Source organism: Eleutherodactylus coqui, chromosome 8 (assembly GCF_035609145.1).
Source record: "Eleutherodactylus coqui strain aEleCoq1 chromosome 8, aEleCoq1.hap1, whole genome shotgun sequence".
Taxonomy (NCBI): domain Eukaryota; kingdom Metazoa; phylum Chordata; class Amphibia; order Anura; family Eleutherodactylidae; genus Eleutherodactylus; species Eleutherodactylus coqui.
Window position 1 is genome coordinate 184,497,519 of NC_089844.1, and position 17,803 is coordinate 184,515,321.

A 17,803-nucleotide genomic window follows, 5' to 3' on the forward strand; every position below is an offset into this window, starting at 1 on the left:
TAACCGTTGACGTCTCTGTCGGAGGGTTATTTTTGCGGAATGAGTTGCATTTTTCAACTATACCATTTAATGTACCAAATAATGCAAAACATGTAACATTTCTAAGTGGAGGGAAATGGAAGAAATTAATTCCCCCACCTTGTTTTTACGGTGTAGACACCTTTGGGGGTCTTGTTTTTACGGTGTGGCCACTGCTGCAGGGATGACCTGGTGCCTGTATTCTGGGGGCGGTACCAGATGTATGTCGTGTTTTGTTTCTGTGCTACATTTATAAGATGAAATATTTTTGGAAAAACATAAAACCGTTTCTTGCTGCCATAACTTTATCCTTCTGTGGACACAGTTGTGCGACGACGCGTTTTGGGTTTTTGCGGGACGTCCTGTAGTTTCTATTGATATGGTTTTGGAGTACAGACGACTTTTAATGGCTTTTTATTGAATAGACTCTTGAAACCGGGGGACCAAAAAAAACACAGTTCTGGCGCGGTGTATTTTATTTTCTGGGCAGCGTTCACCATACAGGATAAGTAATGCGTTAGTTTGATATATCAGATGTTTACAGACCCAGCAATACAAAATATGTTTTGGGGTTTTTTGTTGTTTTGATTTTTTTTTTTTTATACAAATATGGAAAAAGGTTTTTTTTTTGGTTTTTTTTTTTACTTTTAGTAAATTTAATTAATAAAACATTTTAAAACTAATTTTTATGGGATTTTCTCACGGCGCAGTATTTGAACTTGCTCCTGCAGTATAATGTAATACTATAGTATTACATTATATTGTGGTCTGACAGGCATTATATCAAGCCACGCTGGATTGGAGGCCATCAGTAGGCCCCAGGCAGCTATGGCAACTTAACAGCACCCTGCAATCTCATCATGGGGGCGCCTGGGACCCTGCAAAAGAAATTGAGGCCAAATGAATAACAGTCATCTATGTATCAGCCGTACCTGCTGAGAACTGCATTAAAGGGGATGTCATTGCAAAAAAGGCTGGGTCATTCCCACCAAGGCATAAAAATTATGGCAATGGTGGGAGTTTCACGACCATACTGACCCCAGTACACTGAAGCAAAAAACTGCCATGAAGCTAAAAAAAAATGGTGGGAGAATCGATAAACTGATTTTATAAGAAAAAAGTTCAAATCACAGGTACAGTTGTTATATGCCTCCAAAACCCCCTCCAACACCAGTTTGGCCAAATAATGAGGAATAACCGTGTATAGAGTTCACATCAGCCGTCATCCACAGATAGCTGGGCTGCCTGGAAAACTCCAGTTGTCTCAAAAATCTTTAGAATGTTGAATGTAATCAGGAGTATTGGAGACAAGAGCTTGTAAGAGGCCGTCCGCCAACGCACGCAGATTCTCATCGAGGGAGCCAGTGCCTGCACCTACTGGACGAAAGGGAGGAGGGGAGACAGGTTGCTGGAGTTTAGGTAGTGAATGGAAAAATTGACATAATATAATGTTGTACTTTAATGCATCTACCTGTTTGGGTGTGAGAACATCCAGATTACAAGCCTATTTTGCCAAAAGTAGAAAAGGCGGGTCAGACTGCAGTTGACAATAACTGGAGGTTAGATAACATATCCAGATTTTGCTGTATTATAGAGACCAGAATCGAAAATAACGACAGGACCCCCTTTGTCGGACTCATGGGTCACAATATCAGAGGGCTTTCAACTGTTTGATGGCCACGAATTCCTTTTGGGTCAAATTGTTGCCAAAATGCCTGGACAATATCTTCGAATGAGATCATTCAAATTACGTTAGACTAATTCCTGAAATTGATCAATAGGAGCCGAACGCAATTAGAAAAGATAAAAAGTGCTATTGGGAACACAAAATGTTTGAGATTTGGAAACAAACTCTCCGACTGCAAGTGATGGAGACCTGAACATGCAGAGATCTCCTGAGAGCATGCCTGGTGGAGCGGCCGCCTCCAGAACACTACTGCCATTCTTGGGATTAAAGAAATGGTTTCCTGGCAAAAGAGTTAACATCAAGTACATTTTTGTACAGGTCAGACTGACAAGTTGAAGCAGGTGACCATCCACAAGACAATAAAGAAATTTGGTCAGAAGTCAAAATTTTGGCTGAGAAATTGACAACCTGATTTATCTCTTGGAGGGACTGCGGTACCGCCTCTCTGCTTCCTCCCTGCCCACGTTTTGGGGAAATTTAGGTCAGACAAACGGCACATTATTAGCATTGTGGGACCTGAGGCAGAAGACTCGCCCAAAGGAGGCATCTCAGACGCAGTGTCAGAAGATTCAATGTTGGTGGAGATAAAATTAATCTCAGATTTAATATTTTTAATTTTTACTCTTCTGCTTTTTTTAAGAGAGAACAAGGAGTGAAAAGCCGACTTGGCTTGTAGAACGGGCTATACACAGTATGATAGTCTTGCCAGTCCCGAATACATTTTATCTACTTGGTTTCAGAAATCTTTTCTTTCAATTTAAAGTCCAAATCCTTGAACTGTTGTAATCCGGAGTCCTTCAGAACAGACTCTTGCATGCGCTTAAAGGCCAACTGGATCCATCCTGATGCATCTTGTTCAGACGTGACTATTAAATGCATTAAGGCAAGAAAATGGTCTGTGAGGATCTTGTTCCACTGCCCAACAAGTCCATCAGAATAAACAACTGTGGGGAATTTGTGAATCCGTAAGCCAGGGGAAACTGGACAAAATAGACAAATGCCCCCCTCCATGTGAGAGTTTCCTTAGAAAGCCAATTACTTAACCATGGCACGAGGATGTTTAACTCCAAAGTGTCCTGAGTGTCGGCTGCGGGTTCAGCCAGTATGTTGGCCATGCGTTCCAGATGAGCTTGGTGATTCTCCAATTGGAGGCTGACAGCTTAAGGGATTGATAGTCCATTTTGCATACAGAGTGAATAAACCCACTCCCCAGCAGGATGCACGGACTTCATGGGAATCAATTGTACAAGCAAGAAAAGGATCCAACATTCGTGAAATTACGGCTTTTTTGAGATATATATTCGAATCCCAACAGGAAGGACATATAATGACGCGACATCTAACGCATTTCAAGCTGGCACAACATAAGACCGTGGAGCACTGCTCAGGAAGCATGCAACCAATAAACAAGCAAAAAAATTAATCATGTGACTAAGCAGAAAAAAAAAGGAGAGAACACTTGGCAATTCACCCTTAGTAGTGCAAAATCAGGTGAGATCTCTTGTTTAAACCAACGGCGGTGCTGGTCTTCAACCAAAAAATCCAGTATGTTTCTCATTTTTGATGATGGTCATCCCCCTAATGGGACGACTGACCCCTTGAATGCCTGCAGCCCGCAGAGATGAATAATTACCAGCATGTATGCTGAAAAAATGCACAGAAACCTAGATGACTAAGTAAGTTCAAAACCCTAGACACCTAAATAGATTTAAAATCTCTTGGTTCTGGTCTGGACTGTGATTAAGGGTGCATTCAGACGACCGTATATCAGCTGGGTTTTCACTCCCAGCCGATATACAATGTCTCTCTCTGCAGGGGGAGGAGGCTGGAAGAGCCAAGAGCAGTGCTCTGAGCTCCCGCCCCCTCTCTGCCTCCTCTCGACCCCCTGCACTATTTTCAATGAAGAGAGCCAGGACGGGGGCGGAGCTAATTCCCAGAACTTAGCCCCGCCCTGTTCCACCTCCTCTCATTGCAAATAGTGCAGAGGGGCAGAGAGGGGGCGGAGAGGAGGCAGAGGGGGGGCTGGAGCTCAGAGCACTGCTCCCGGCTCTTCCAGCCTCCTCCCCCTGCAGAGAGAGATGCCGTATATCGGCTGGGCGTGAAAACCCAGCCGATATACGGTCGTCTGAATCCACCCTAAGTCAAATATTACCCCCAAATAAACTCAGATCATAAATCAGACCCTAAAATGAAAATGTATTTAGATTCCAGACCACTAATTAACTTTAGTCTAGTGTTGAACGATTGTTCATATATTGGGAGTATCCGACCTAATTTTCAGAAAACAATCTTGAATGGTAACAGTTGATTCCGAATTCCACTGATTTAAATGGGAATAAAAATCGTCTTGATTAATATATGAGTGTGTTTTCTTCTACTAATGTGGCTCAGTTGTTAGCGCTGTTTTATTTCAGTGTTGGGATCCTAGATGCAAATCCCATCAACATCTACATGGACTTTCAAAAACAGCACTGCTTTGTAGTGCTGGAGTTCTACTGTGTTTCCCTGAAAATAAGACACTGTATTATATTAATTTTGCCCCCAAAAAGGCACAGTGTCTTATTTTTGGGGGGTGTCTTATACCCACCTAGCTAGCAGCGTGTAAGTCCCTTGCTCTAGTATCCGGTACTGTGGCAGGCTGCCGTGTCCTCAGCGTTGATATATCACTCTCTTTCTGGGGACAGGGCTTTGAATACTCCGCCTCCAGCAAGCAAGTGCTGTGATTTGATCACGAGCGCCACTGCTCAGCCAATCAGAGATATTGCATGTATTATATCTGAGATTTGAACCTTGGACCCCAGTGCTGCAAGACAACAGTGCTAACCACCAAGCCACAACTCATTGAAGAGGCACCAGCAACACCAAAAATTGGGTCGGCTATCTAATTACCCTACTATAGGTATATTAAAATCTCAAGGACCTAAGGGCCTAGTCTCCATATTATACACATGCCTACTGTCAGCCCAAATCATCCATAACCCATTAGCCGTATATATGACAAATAGAAAACCCACATCCCTACGCTATCGATAGTCAGAAGACTGGCAGGACGTGATGGACTCACACTTAACAGTATCTCCAGCTATTAACAACAAAGTGATGCAGCTGTAAATTGTTCATCAGTCCTATTTAATAATAATCTTTATTTGTATAGCACCAATTTATTCCGCAGCCCTTATTTAACCCTCGTCAGATTATATAAAACAAATTTAAAAAAAATAGGGGAACCTTGGCTTAACTTCCACCAAACACTATAAAGTGATCAACTAAGACAGATATACTGCGCACTACAGGCCAAAGAGATAAAAACACATAAAAGCCAATATATTTGTTGAACTGTGAATTGCAATGTATGTTAACAGAAATGGTTCAGCTCATGCCATTATACACTAGGCAACCAAAAAAAAATCACGATTTTTGCGTCTAAGAAAAGTTTATTTGTTCCTGTTAGCTTATTGTAAAGCATAATGGGAAATAACTTTCATTTTGAAAAAAGTTTGCTTTTGTGGTCAGGACATCGATAATTAAAAATATATGATTTTGAATTTTGAATGTTTCAAGGATATACACAGTGAGAAAAGAAATGACTTACAATCATGAGCCAAAGTCCTTATACAATGCAGAATATGTCCATACAGGTCGGAATTAATGAAAATGGCATTAATCGCTTCCAGTGGGTCACTCTGCACATCTATAGGAGGAGTACAGTAGTGTCAAATTCCTGTTGCAAGTTCTGAAGTACGATCAGTATGGTTGGGAGATAATTGGAGACTTCAAGATGGTTGCTTTCCTAATGGGTCTTCAAGGTGGTTTCACAAAGTTTCCTTGCTATCTTTGTCTTTGGGATAGCAGAGCCAAAACTGTGCACTACCATCGACGAGACTAGCCTGAACGTTTTGACTTCACCATCGGACAAAGCAACGTCAAGTGGGAAGCCCAGTGAATCCTAAGATTATTCTGATGCCACTTCTTCACATAAAACTCGGACTTATGAAATAGTTTGTCACGGCTCTAGATAAAGATTTTACAGTGATGAAACATCTACTAAAAAGTTCTTTCTGAAGCTGACTGAGGCCAAAGTAAAAGCTGGCATCTTTGTGGGACTACAACTCAAGAGGATCGTAGAATGTCCGACATTTCCTGACCTGCTCACAGAAGTACAGAAAGTAGCTTGGAAACGTTTTGTTGTCGCGGTTAAGGGGTTCTTGGGAAATCACAATGCAGACAACTATGTGGAGTTGGTGGAAACATTGGTGAAGAAATGCCATGCTATGGGCTGCAGGATGTCGCTCTAGGTTCATATCCTGGATTCTCATCTATATAAATTCAAACAGAACATGGGAGCATACTCCGAGGAACAAGGAAAAAGGTTCCACCAAGATACGCAGCAGTTTGAGCGTCGCTATCAAGGACAATACAACGAGAATATGATGGGCAACTACATCTGGGGGCTCGTCCGTGAAAGTGACCAAATACACAATCGTCAATCCAAAAGAACCAGACATTTTCATTAATTTTGACCTGTATGGACATATTCTGCATTATTTAATGACTTTGGCTCATGATTGTAAGTCATTCCTTGTCTCACTGTGTATATCCTTGAAACATTTAAAATTCAAAATCATATATTTTTAATTATCAATGTCCTGACCACAAAAGCAAACTTTTTTCGAAATGAAAGTTATTTTCCATTATATTTTACAATAAGCTAACAGGAACAAATAAACTTTTTTTAGACACAAAAATCGTGTTGCCTTATGTTATAGAAGGGAGAAGAAATCCTCCTACTCCTTTACTCTTCTTTCTTTACACATAAGAGAAAAAACATTGTACAGACTATGTATAATTATAATGTACTTTGCAAGTTTTTAAATAAAACAAAGTTAAAAAAAGAATTGGATTGGTTGACCCAATCAGATTCTGTGAAAATCTGCCTGATTTTACCTGCCGCCCACTCACAGTAAGCAACCCAACCTTTAATATTAGTAGTAGGAATTGCCTGACCCACTGATGCATGCTGACTTGGATTCATCATTCAAAGGAACACAGTAACACAGTACAAGCAGCACTATTCACAGAGGTACGTGGCTAGATGCACAATCATCATAGACCGGAAACCTCAGGTGATTGAACACCCAAAGAACAGGTTCAAGAGAGCATCTCGGTTGCAAAAAAAGAGATGGTCTTTAATTCCTCCATTATGCAACGTTTCGACCATGGTGTACTCTGTCAAACACTAGAGTGGCCAGGATTTGTATTGCAGCCATTTAATTCAGTGAAAACCTTGCCTGTAGTACAAAACCAGGCCACTGCTGTGAGAACAAAGTTGTCTACTTCCTGCAGAACTCCGCTCTGTACATGAGCGCATCAGCCCAGCCAACAGCTGATCGGCAGAGATCATGGTCGGCAGACCCTAACCCATCTACAGTTGATGACCTATGCTGAGGCCGGGCCATAAGTACTTTACATATGGATAATGCCTTTAAAAATAGATTACAAACAGTAGCACATTACAGTGGTTTTTGGAATGACGAATTAAACATGGATACATGGACTAATGATGAGGGAGTAATCAGAATCCATTTAATCCACTGACGGAGTGGGGATTGACCTCTGAAGGATAACACTAAGCTCTTTGTAATATTGTAGTCTGTTATTCATTACGAGAGTTGGATGTATACGTTATTGTTGTTGTAAGTGATATAACTAATTGACTTGCGGCTTGTAGGGTGGATAGTGGTAGAGCGGGCTGTCTGTGGCTCCATGGGTTTCAGCTGCATTGACATCTTCCGGACCATGATACAGATGAGTGTGGGGATCACCGAGGGTTTCGGGTGGGCCCTACCATGTTAGTGTTCCTCGAAACACCTTCTCGCAAGCTACATCTCTGCTCCTTTAGCCAACAGCTATGCTGCCCTAAACCTCCATAGCCATACATTCATGGCATGCTCGAGTGTCCATGTAATGTAGAGAAGGAAAAAAGCCTCGGCTCGACACCTCTGGTAACGGCTTATTTCCAGGAGAACAAAAGGCTTGGGAGTTGTGGATTTCTCACACATCTGCCTTCAGGGGAGAATCGCGAGGCCCCCGTTACACATTAGATGATTGGTCAGACCGAAATGGGCAGGTTTGACCACCGGACATCTGATGTGTATGGCCAGTTTTTCACACATTTTCGTTATCAATATAATGAGTCCTTTTGGTCTGTAACATCTGTGCTTGTTGGGGAATGTCTGAATTATTTTATACCAAAGCAGACACCAGTACCGTAAACAATCTGTGATGTTCTATCATTTCATTGTTTTATCAAGGCTGAAGAGATAACGCTAACGATCGGCCAAGCCTTTGATCTAGCATACAGAAAGTTCCTGGAGTCTGGAGGAAAAGATGTTGAAACGAGGAAACAAATAGCAACTTTGCAGAAGAGGGTAAGTCGTGTGATGTTACTGGCTGATCCGTGTGAGAACGGGATGTACACTGATGAGTCCGCACATGTATGTATCTGAGCCAAAGAGATGCTTTTATAGCAACATATAGCTATTCCAAGGAACAGATGTCTTCAATTAGGGGCCAGTATGACCCGGAATATGTAGAACATTCATCCATAACTGGACTGTCTTAATATATGAAAGCTCATCCATTCGGCTCTTTAGTAGTACATGTGAGTGCGGGGGCAATCAGCCTCCATGTCCTAATATAATAAAATATAGCCCATTACCGATGGGAGCAGCAAATGTTGGTCTTTGGTTCTCTGCTTTTCAGTACACATCTACAGGTACCTTTACACGGGGCATTTAGCATGCAACGTCTTACTGCAAACAGCAAGTTCAGGCAATGATTGTCCCATGTGGCCACAGTGGCGGGGTGAGAATTTATTCACTTGTCGGAGTCACTAGGTTGTCAGGCCATGTAAACGGAAAGTCGCTTAACTATGAATGGCTGCCCTTTTACTGGGAATGGAGGCGGGAAGCCTGGAACAATCTTCAGCCCGCTCCACCTCCATTTACAGAACAAGGACGGCTGTCGGGCATTTGTGCACCCAACAGTCATTCCATGTAAAGCGTACCTTTAAGCAAACTGGCTCTCTCCTGATCCCCACCTACACGAGATAGCCCGCTTTCTCTCCCGATCCCCACCTACACGAGATAGCCCGCTTTCTCTCCCGATCCCCACCTACACGAGATAGCCCGCTTTCTCTCCCGATCCCCACCTACAAACGAGATACCCCGCTTTCTCTCCCGATCCCCACCTACAAACGAGATACCCCGCTTTCTCTCCCGATCCCCACCTACAAACGAGATAGCCCGCTTTCTCTCCCGATCCCCACCTACAAACGAGATAGCCCGCTTTCTCTCCCGATCCCCACCTACAAACGAGATAGCCCGCTTTCTCTCCCGATCCCCACCTACAAACGAGATAGCCCGCTTTCTCTCCCGATCCCCACCTACAAACGAGATAGCCCGCTTTCTCTCCCGATCCCCACCTACAAACGAGATAGCCCGCTTTCTCTCCCGATCCCCACCTACAAACGAGATAGCCCGCTTTCTCTCCCGATCCCCACCTACAAACGAGATAGCCCGCTTTCTCTCCCGATTCCTTACTACACGAGATAGCCCGCTTTCTCTCCCGCTCCCTACATACACATGAGATAACACGCTATCTCTCCCGCTCACTACATACACATGAGATAACACGCTATCTCTCCCGCTCCCTACATACACATGAGATAACACGCTATCTCTCCCGATCCCTACGTACACATGAGATAACACGCTATGTCTCCCGAACCCTATGTACACATGAGATAACACGCTATGTCTCCTGATCCCTACATACACATGAGATAACCCGCTATCTCTCCCGCTCCCTACATACACACGAGATAACACGCTATGTCTCCCGATCCCTACATACATATGAGATAACGCGCTATGTCTCCTGATCCCTACATACACATAAGATAACCCACTATCTCTAACGATCCCTACATAAATATGCATGCTTGGCCTCAAAAGGGAGAGCAAAGAAATTCGCTGCAAGACATCTGTGACTGTGGCTTATCTTCCAGAGAACACAAGGATTGGGCATGTTGAAATCCAACAGCCCAATCCTTATCTTCCCTGACATGTGCCACTGAGGTAGAGTCAGTAGACCCCCATAAACACTAGGTGGTCGCCTGGTCCCACCGGATCCTGTGGATTTGAATGATACGCATCAAATGTATATGGCCACCTTAAAAGAAATGTATCCATTATTTATTTTACTAATTAAAACCAGATAGTGAAGCATTTTCCATTTTTCTAACCAGTTTTTAGATTTTTGATTCTATTGTCTGTCTGTACAGGCTTATGGGGGTGGTCATCTCGCCTGAGCTACAGTTAACAGCATTAAGAGTAATGACTTACAACAGTGTCATGGATCATAGGTACAAAGGAGCTGACCCATTGACTTCTATGCGAGAGTGTTCTAGATATGCTCTGTGACCCGTGCATAGGTCATTATGCAGGGAGGGAGAGGAGGTGAGCTGTGACCATTATATCTTGTGAAGGGTAGATCCTGTTAGGTATACATAGGAGTTAGTTTTGATTATAATCATGCCTATGATCATAATGAGATAATTGCTGAAAAGTTTTCTCCACACAACGGGAGGTGTCAGACTATTATTGGGCTCAGTGGTCAGTGTGAGAACTGCAGGATTTCTATTTAAATATAGGGGAAGACTTATTAACTCCAGCATTTGATTTTGCTGTCTTACTATTATATTTGGCAGTACACAATATGTCTAGTTAGTATATGAGGAGGTCCTTGCCTCTTCATATATTAGGCTCATCTTGGCTGCTTCATGCGCCTAGATAGAAATGTATGCCAGCTAGGAGCTGGAGATGTCTGGTATAATTTACACCAGTCTAGTGTAAATTATACAGTGTTGTTGCAGAAAGTTGCGGAGAGCACGAACTGCCTAAAAAGTCACACAATGTTTGCGCAATCAGGGCTTGCAGCAAACTGGGACTTTAATGCCAAGAAAGAGTCGCTGAATCTCCCTCATGATTTGTGAAATCGAAAATAAAATAAAAAAATCACCCTAGATCGTTTATGAAATATGTTAAATATTTGAAATTGATTTAGGGCGCAGGTGATTTCCTTTAGATGCCAGTAATTCTTTATAGTTTTTCTGCTTGCCATAAAAATGACCATTTATGTACTTATTGATGATGTAGGGATTTACATTATGGAGGGAAGGTCTAGAGCAGAATATGAGAAAGGCACCAAAATGTAAAACTGGGAGACCTTGTAAATGTTTGCCATGGGGCCCAGCAGTTTTCCGCCATGTTTGTGGTCGTCACTTTAACGCCCATAAGCCTCAGTAAACGCGTTACACACTTCTGCAACCCTCCCTCCTACATGTGGCATAGCAGTTTGGCATGGGCAGGTTTAAAGGGCAGACTGGAGTGTTAGTGACCGGATTTCAGAATTTCCTCACTGATAGAAATACTTTTTATAAACCTTTTTAATAATGTTAAGCTGATTCTAGGTCAGGCCTGCGGGACGCCGGGCAATCTCTTACGCTTTAATGTTGGATGTGCTTATATTGCAGATTCAGGAGCTAGAGACTGAAAATACAGAATTAAAATATAAAGTGCAAGATTTGGAGAACCAGTTAAGAATAAGTGACTTCCCCTCCTCACCTGTAAGGAACACCTCGCTTCTTACTCAATTTATGTGTCTAACAAATATATTTTATAGCTCAAAAAGAGATTTAGTGATCAAATGAAAAATAAGAACCAAATGATAGAAACTCACTGCGGTGCGCCATTTGTATTTCTCATGATGTACTCAGGAATGTAAACAATTGACGTGTGTGTGTGTCTTCGTGACTGTGTTAAAGTCACCCCCAAACATCACCTGAGGACCATAGATGATAACTATCCAAAGCCCTTGTCCCTTCACGAGGACATCCCGGGTCAGGCACCTTCCTATTTCTAACTTAATAACCTGTTGACATTCAACTACTGTAGTAAAAAGGACTGCCACTTGGCTATATGGCTGGGCCGCAAGAGACCAGTAGGATGGACCGGACCTCCACTCCCTCTTTGCCTTATGTCTGTTGCAAAAACAAAATGTTGGCTTCAATGCGGCATCAAATCTCGTCATATCAGACTTAACGCTGGCAACATTAATCAATGCCAGCATAAATGGATTGGTAATTGAGGTAGGCAGCCTTCATCTGCCCACCTCCTGAGGATGACCCCATTGCACATTTTTTGGCCATTGAAAGGTCGATGGCAAGGCGCTAATTGACTTTGTCGTCCTTGGCACCGAGCTCCAGGCCACCCCTCCCCTTGGAGGTCATTAAACCCTCACAAGAAAAACACTCGGCACCCGCTGTAGGCCTCACCTGTACCCCAGAAACCTCACCCCCCTCCTTCTCTGAAGAGGAGAGAGCTTGGAACCTGCGGTTTGCCTTCCTGCATATGGCCCAGAGTAAGAAAAGATCTACTATCGCTCATTTTTCTCAGGATCCTGCTTTCGCTTTTTCTTCTTGCCATCCCTTGCCATCTTCACCAACATTTTGATAGTGGGAGGAATCTGAAAATGTGGCAGCCTACTCTTTCTGAGTCCTCTTGAGCTCCTCATCCAACTCCCTGTCCCCTTGAGACTCAGCCATATGATTGGCATCCAGAACAGGGGCCAGCATTGACCCACTTGCTTTATGAGTCTCCGCCAACTACCTGCTCCTTCTGCGCTTCTTTAGGAGCCTAGATTTGGTCCCTCTCTCTGCTGCAGCTTTTCAACTTACAATGTGGAAGGCCGACCTGTTCTGCCGGTTGTTGTCTCTCTTTGCAGCAAGGACCGCTGTTCACCAGGTTTGCACATGGCCTGCCTTCCTAAGCAATCAGACTCTTCTGAGCTGCTAGATGAGCGCCTGCTTGAGTGCTCTCTGATGCCTCCTCCGCTCAAGGGGCATTTTGGATAGTCTTTTATTATTTAAAAGTGTTTCCCTGAAATTACCACTTGTTTGCAAAATCATTTTCTTCTCTTTCCTCTTCATAGCATTCAATGGGCTACTCCCAAGCTTTAATGTTTCACTCTGGGACTTGTCTTGGTCTGCTTAGGGGGCAGCACAGAGCTCTTCCCAATACTTGTTAAGCTGCATCCCAGCTTCCTTATAGTCACTCATCTTCACAGCAATACAGTCATAAACCAGCTTGTTTGTTTATGAATATGCAGCAGACCCTCCTTCACTTTTCTCACTTGATTGTACAGCATCTTGGGCTCCTCCAGGGAAGTCATGGTGACATTGCTGCCACCCCGACCAGATTTACTTCCCTCCTGGGATTCATTCCTCCAGTGGACGATGGAAAGAAGAGGTCCAGGATTCCATGGCCTTACTTGAAGCCCATAGAGAATCTTTGGTGGGATGTGAAGAAGTCGGCTGCAGCAGACAGACCAGAGACTATTAGTGACTGGAGGCCGTTGTCCATGAGGAGCGGGGTAAGACTCCTCGGACCGCTGCCAGAAGCTGCTGTCTGTCTGTACATCCCATCTGCAGCAGACAGACCAGAGGATATTAGTGACTGGAGGCCGTTGTCCATGAGGAGCGGGGTAAGACTCCTCAGGACCGCTGCCAGAAGCTGCTGTCTGTCTGTACATCCCGTCTGCAGCAGACAGACCAGAGGATATTAGTGACTGGAGGCCGTTGTCCATTAGTAGCGGGGTAAGACTCCTCGGACCGCTGCCAGAAGCTGCTGTCTGTCTGTACATCATGTCTGCAACAGACAGACCAGAGGATATTAGTGACTGGAGGCCGTTGTCCATGAGGAGCGGGGTAAGACTCCTCGGACCGCTGCCAGAAGCTGCTGTCTGTCTGTACATCCCGTCTGCAGCAGACAGACCAGAGGATATTAGTGACTGGAGGCCATTGTCCATTAGTAGCGGGGTAAGACTCCTCGGACCGCTGCCAGAAGCTGCTGTCTGTCTGTACATCCCGCCTGCAGCAGACAGACCAGAGACTATTAGTGACTGGAGGCTGTTGTCCATGAGGAGCGGGGTAAGACTCCTCGGACCGCTGCCAGGAGCTGCTGTCTGTCTGTACATCCCGTCTGCAACAGACAGACCAGAGGATATTAGTGACTGGAGGCCATTGTCCATGAGGAGCGGGGTAAGACTCCTCTGGACCGCTGCCAGAAGCTGCTGTCTGTCTGTACATCCCGTCTGCAGCAGACAGACCAGAGGATATTAGTGACTGGAGGCCGTGGTCCATGAGGAGCGGGGTAAGACTCCCCAGGACCGCTGCCAGAAGCTGCTGTCTGTCTGTACATCCCGTCTGCAGCAGACAGACCAGAGGATATTAGTGACTGGAGGCCGTGGTCCATGAGGAGCGGGGTAAGACTCCCCAGGACCGCTGCCAGAAGCTGCTGTCTGTCTGTACATCCCGTCTGCAGCAGACAGACCAGAGGTTATTAGTGACTGGAGGCCGTTGTCCATGAGGAGCGGGGTAAGACTCCACAGGACCGCTGCCAGACGCTGCTGTCTGTCTGTACATCCCGTCTGCAGCAGCTCAGAACAGCCAAAGAGGTTCCACTGAGCACTACAGACCCTCCTCATGAAGGGGGGATTCTGAGGCTGCAGCCGTCGGTAAAAGTGGCATCTTGTGGTGAATTTAGAGATACTACTTGTTATATTAGTTCTTGTTTGCAGCGATTAAAATTCTCTTTGGTTATTTTTTTTTTGCGATCATCTGAAAGGCTGTAGATTTGGCAAATAAACCCACTTGCAGTGGGAGGGGGGATCATTTTGCTTGCAACGGTGTGTTAGTATAGATTACGAGAAACATTATAATATATACAAATGTGTATATGTTATGTTTCGTCCTAATAGCTGGGCGTAACGAAATATCTTTAATGAAAAACTTAACTCAAAAATTATATTGTAGAATCTTCACATTTTTTCTACAGCAATCACACTTGTGTCGTTTTGGTCATTATTGTATGAACCTTTGTTAAACCGTGATATTGACGCCCCCATGAGTGACATATGTAGGACACAAAGATTTAAACTGGAGCAGATCAACAAAATGGAGTTTTAAGAACAAATATCTAAAACATCACCCAAATCCTATAATTGTCTCTTGCTGTATTGATAATAAACAGTAAAAAGTGCTGCAGTGTGCACCCACTGTGCTCACCAACCAGCTTGGCTTTTGGACCAGACCTGGGGTGGCTGGCAGCTGACCTCTGTGGTCAGATGTACCTCTGCACAGAAGTCTCAGATGGGATACTTGACCTCAGCTACTCAGGAAGATGGGAAGACCCTGGCCTGCAAGCAGGGTAATCGTCCAGATGAGGGCGGCCCTGCACTGGAACCTCGGGGCTGACTATCCCTGACAGAACGCAAGAACAATGTACTGAGCATAGGGAACACAGAACAGGACTGACTTACCACAGATTTTTGTGACATTGCCTATAGAAAAAATAGAATTAAAAGCAATTTAAGTGTTATCTATTCCCAAGAATTGTACAAATAAAGACTAGAGCTCATCTTACAAAAGACTAGCCCTTATAGAGCTCTGTTTTTTTAACAGTTTTTAGTGTACAAAAATAGCAAAACATATAAAAACTGTATAAAAACAGTATAAATATAAAAACTGTATTAATATGGTATTACAGTATTTATTTTGCATGCTGAACGACATAAAAATGAAATCTAAAAAACAAATGGCAGAATTTCTTATTTTCCCCAATCCCTTAAAAAATTAATTAAACTTATACAGTACATTATTTGTACCCAAACATGATACTATTAAAAAAAAATACAACTTATTTCACAAAAAACAAGCCCTCATATGGCTGTCGACAGAAAAATAAAAACGTTATGGCTATAGGTCATTAAGGCACAAACAGGCTAATGTGTTAATAATAATGATTACATATTACTACTGTTGGTATTTGTGGTTTAAATATAAAATCTTGAATGGACTTGCTTGGGTTGTACAGGGGGCGGGCAGGACCTGCTGACGTGTAATTGGTATTTCCGGAAAAGGTGGGACTGATTTATCAAAACTGTCCAACAGTAAGACTGCCCTTGTTGCCCATAATATCTGTTAGGTGTGTGCTTCTGAGACCTGTGGTTCTACAGGTTTCCATGAGCACAGCTTCACGGGGGAGTGTTAATTGAGCTGACTGGGTGTGGAGTTCCTCCCGCAAGCCAATCCCCCTTGTCCGCTGCATATATATACCAGTCCCTCTGCTACAGGAAGTTGGTATTTCTTCACTCTAGGTTTTGGTTTTCCTGCATGTCTGTTATATGTGTTCAGTGTGTATATGCTTGAACAGTGTTGTGTTCAGTGTCTGTGCTGGTGGCTAGACATCAGGTGTGAACAGGCATGTTCGGTGTTAATGGTGTTTTGTGTTGCATGCTAGCCCTAGTGTATTGGTGTGAACTGTGTCCTGTCCTGCTGGATCGTGTATCATCTCTAGGCTAGTAAGGCCCTTAGGTTCCAGTGCTAGGCCGCCCTTATTGGGGCGATTGCCCCAGTTGCAGGCAGGGTTCTGGTGGATGTTGTCTCGTTAGAGTAGGGACCCGCGAGACAACGAGGACCCTTGAAGTTCGAGCTTGCAGGCTTAAGCGACGTGGCCAATCCATGAATTAATACCTTGTACTTTTACAGCAAATCCATCTGTTATGTGTACAGGTATGCAAGGTGAGTGTTTTGGTCGTTTGTCAGTCCTTATGTCTGTCCATGAGTCCAGTTCCCACTATGCAGTTCACTGTCCCTTTGGTGTTCCAGCCAGCATGTCCTGTTTGAACGCAATACCACTCCTGTGTCCATGCTGCGGCGAGGTGCACCCTGTGGACATGACAATATCCAATCACAGCTGCAGCGTTAATTTTACAAAGTTTCAGAAGTGAAAGCTGTGCTCTGATTGGTTGCTATCCACAAGAAAATCTTGTTAGACAGTTTTAATAAATGAGGCCCAGTGTCGTTTGCAAGGTTTTCTCACTGCTGGAACGATGGGTTACTCAGAGCATTCTGTAGAAGCGCATGTTACCGGAGTTCCCACTCTTCTCAATAACATAACCATTTGGCAATTAGCAAAGACACTGGAAACGATTGCAACTTTGTTGGATGCGTATTAGGGAGGGCAACCAAAGATGTCAGCATGTACAGTCCAAGGTGTGAGGGTATGTTTGCTCCATACCCACAAAGCCTTTTTTTAATTTATCACAAGAAACAGTGCAAATCTTTGGCAGCAGGTCAGACAGACATTAAATAATCAAAGTTGAAACCCTACCGTGTCATGGTCGTCCTGGAGCTGCAGCCGCTTGATATGGTGAAACGTGTGGACTGCAGGGAGCTGTTTGAGGAAATTTAGGCCAACATCAGAAACTGGTTCTCAAGACAAAGCGTGTTTCCATATAGATGTGGCCATGTGCATCGCCAAAACACACGGATTTGGGCCAAAACTTGTATGAAATATACGAAAACTCTACTGCATCCTGCAAAAAGTCGATGTGGTGCACATTGTCCTGCCATCGCATCACTAGTCTTCAATGACACCATCAACACCAAATGTTACCTGATGATATTCACAGAATTCGTGACTCAGCTGGATAATGAGAAGCAGCAGAATGGTAACTTCCAGCAAAGCTGGGTGACGCATGACCAACCACAGCATGGCAGAAATGCATTCCTTCTTGTGGAGCGGGATCTCGAAGGGTCTGTGTCAACCAAGATCACCTGACCTTAAATCACCAGACATTTCCCTGTAGGGCTTCTTAAAGGATAAAATGTTTCCACACCGTCGATTTGGAGAACATGGAGCGCCGGGATAAGAAGTTCTTGAAGGTCTTCGGTGGCCGCTTTCAACATCATCTATGACAACTTTGAGCTCACGAAGAACCAAGGTGGACATCGGTAATCACTCTTGTGAGATATCATTGTCCCAAACACACACATTGCAAAATTACTGGATTGTGCTTTAAGTGAGCCCCTTGTACCTTAGTATTGTCTACAGGATCCACTTAGTATAACAATGTCTAAACCATAGCGTCACAGTGCTGGCCTAACAGGACACTCACTAAGCAAGATTCTCTCTT

At 43.9% G+C, this 17,803-nt stretch overlaps 1 protein-coding gene across 5 annotated transcripts in view; it reads left to right on the plus strand.

The window, feature by feature from the left end:
• The window catches only part of GULP1 (GULP PTB domain containing engulfment adaptor 1), a 308,401-nt gene that overhangs the window by 251,818 nt on the left and 38,780 nt on the right, over positions 1 to 17,803 (plus strand). For 4 of the 5 annotated variants that reach the window (XM_066577081.1, XM_066577084.1, XM_066577083.1 and 1 more), the window contains 2 exons: positions 8,017 to 8,133; positions 11,301 to 11,393. In XM_066577081.1, the coding sequence (XP_066433178.1) occupies positions 8,017 to 8,133; positions 11,301 to 11,393 (210 nt within the window). The remainder of the gene's footprint in view (positions 1 to 8,016; positions 8,134 to 11,300; positions 11,394 to 17,803) is intronic. The other variant, XM_066577085.1, reaches the window with a different exon arrangement.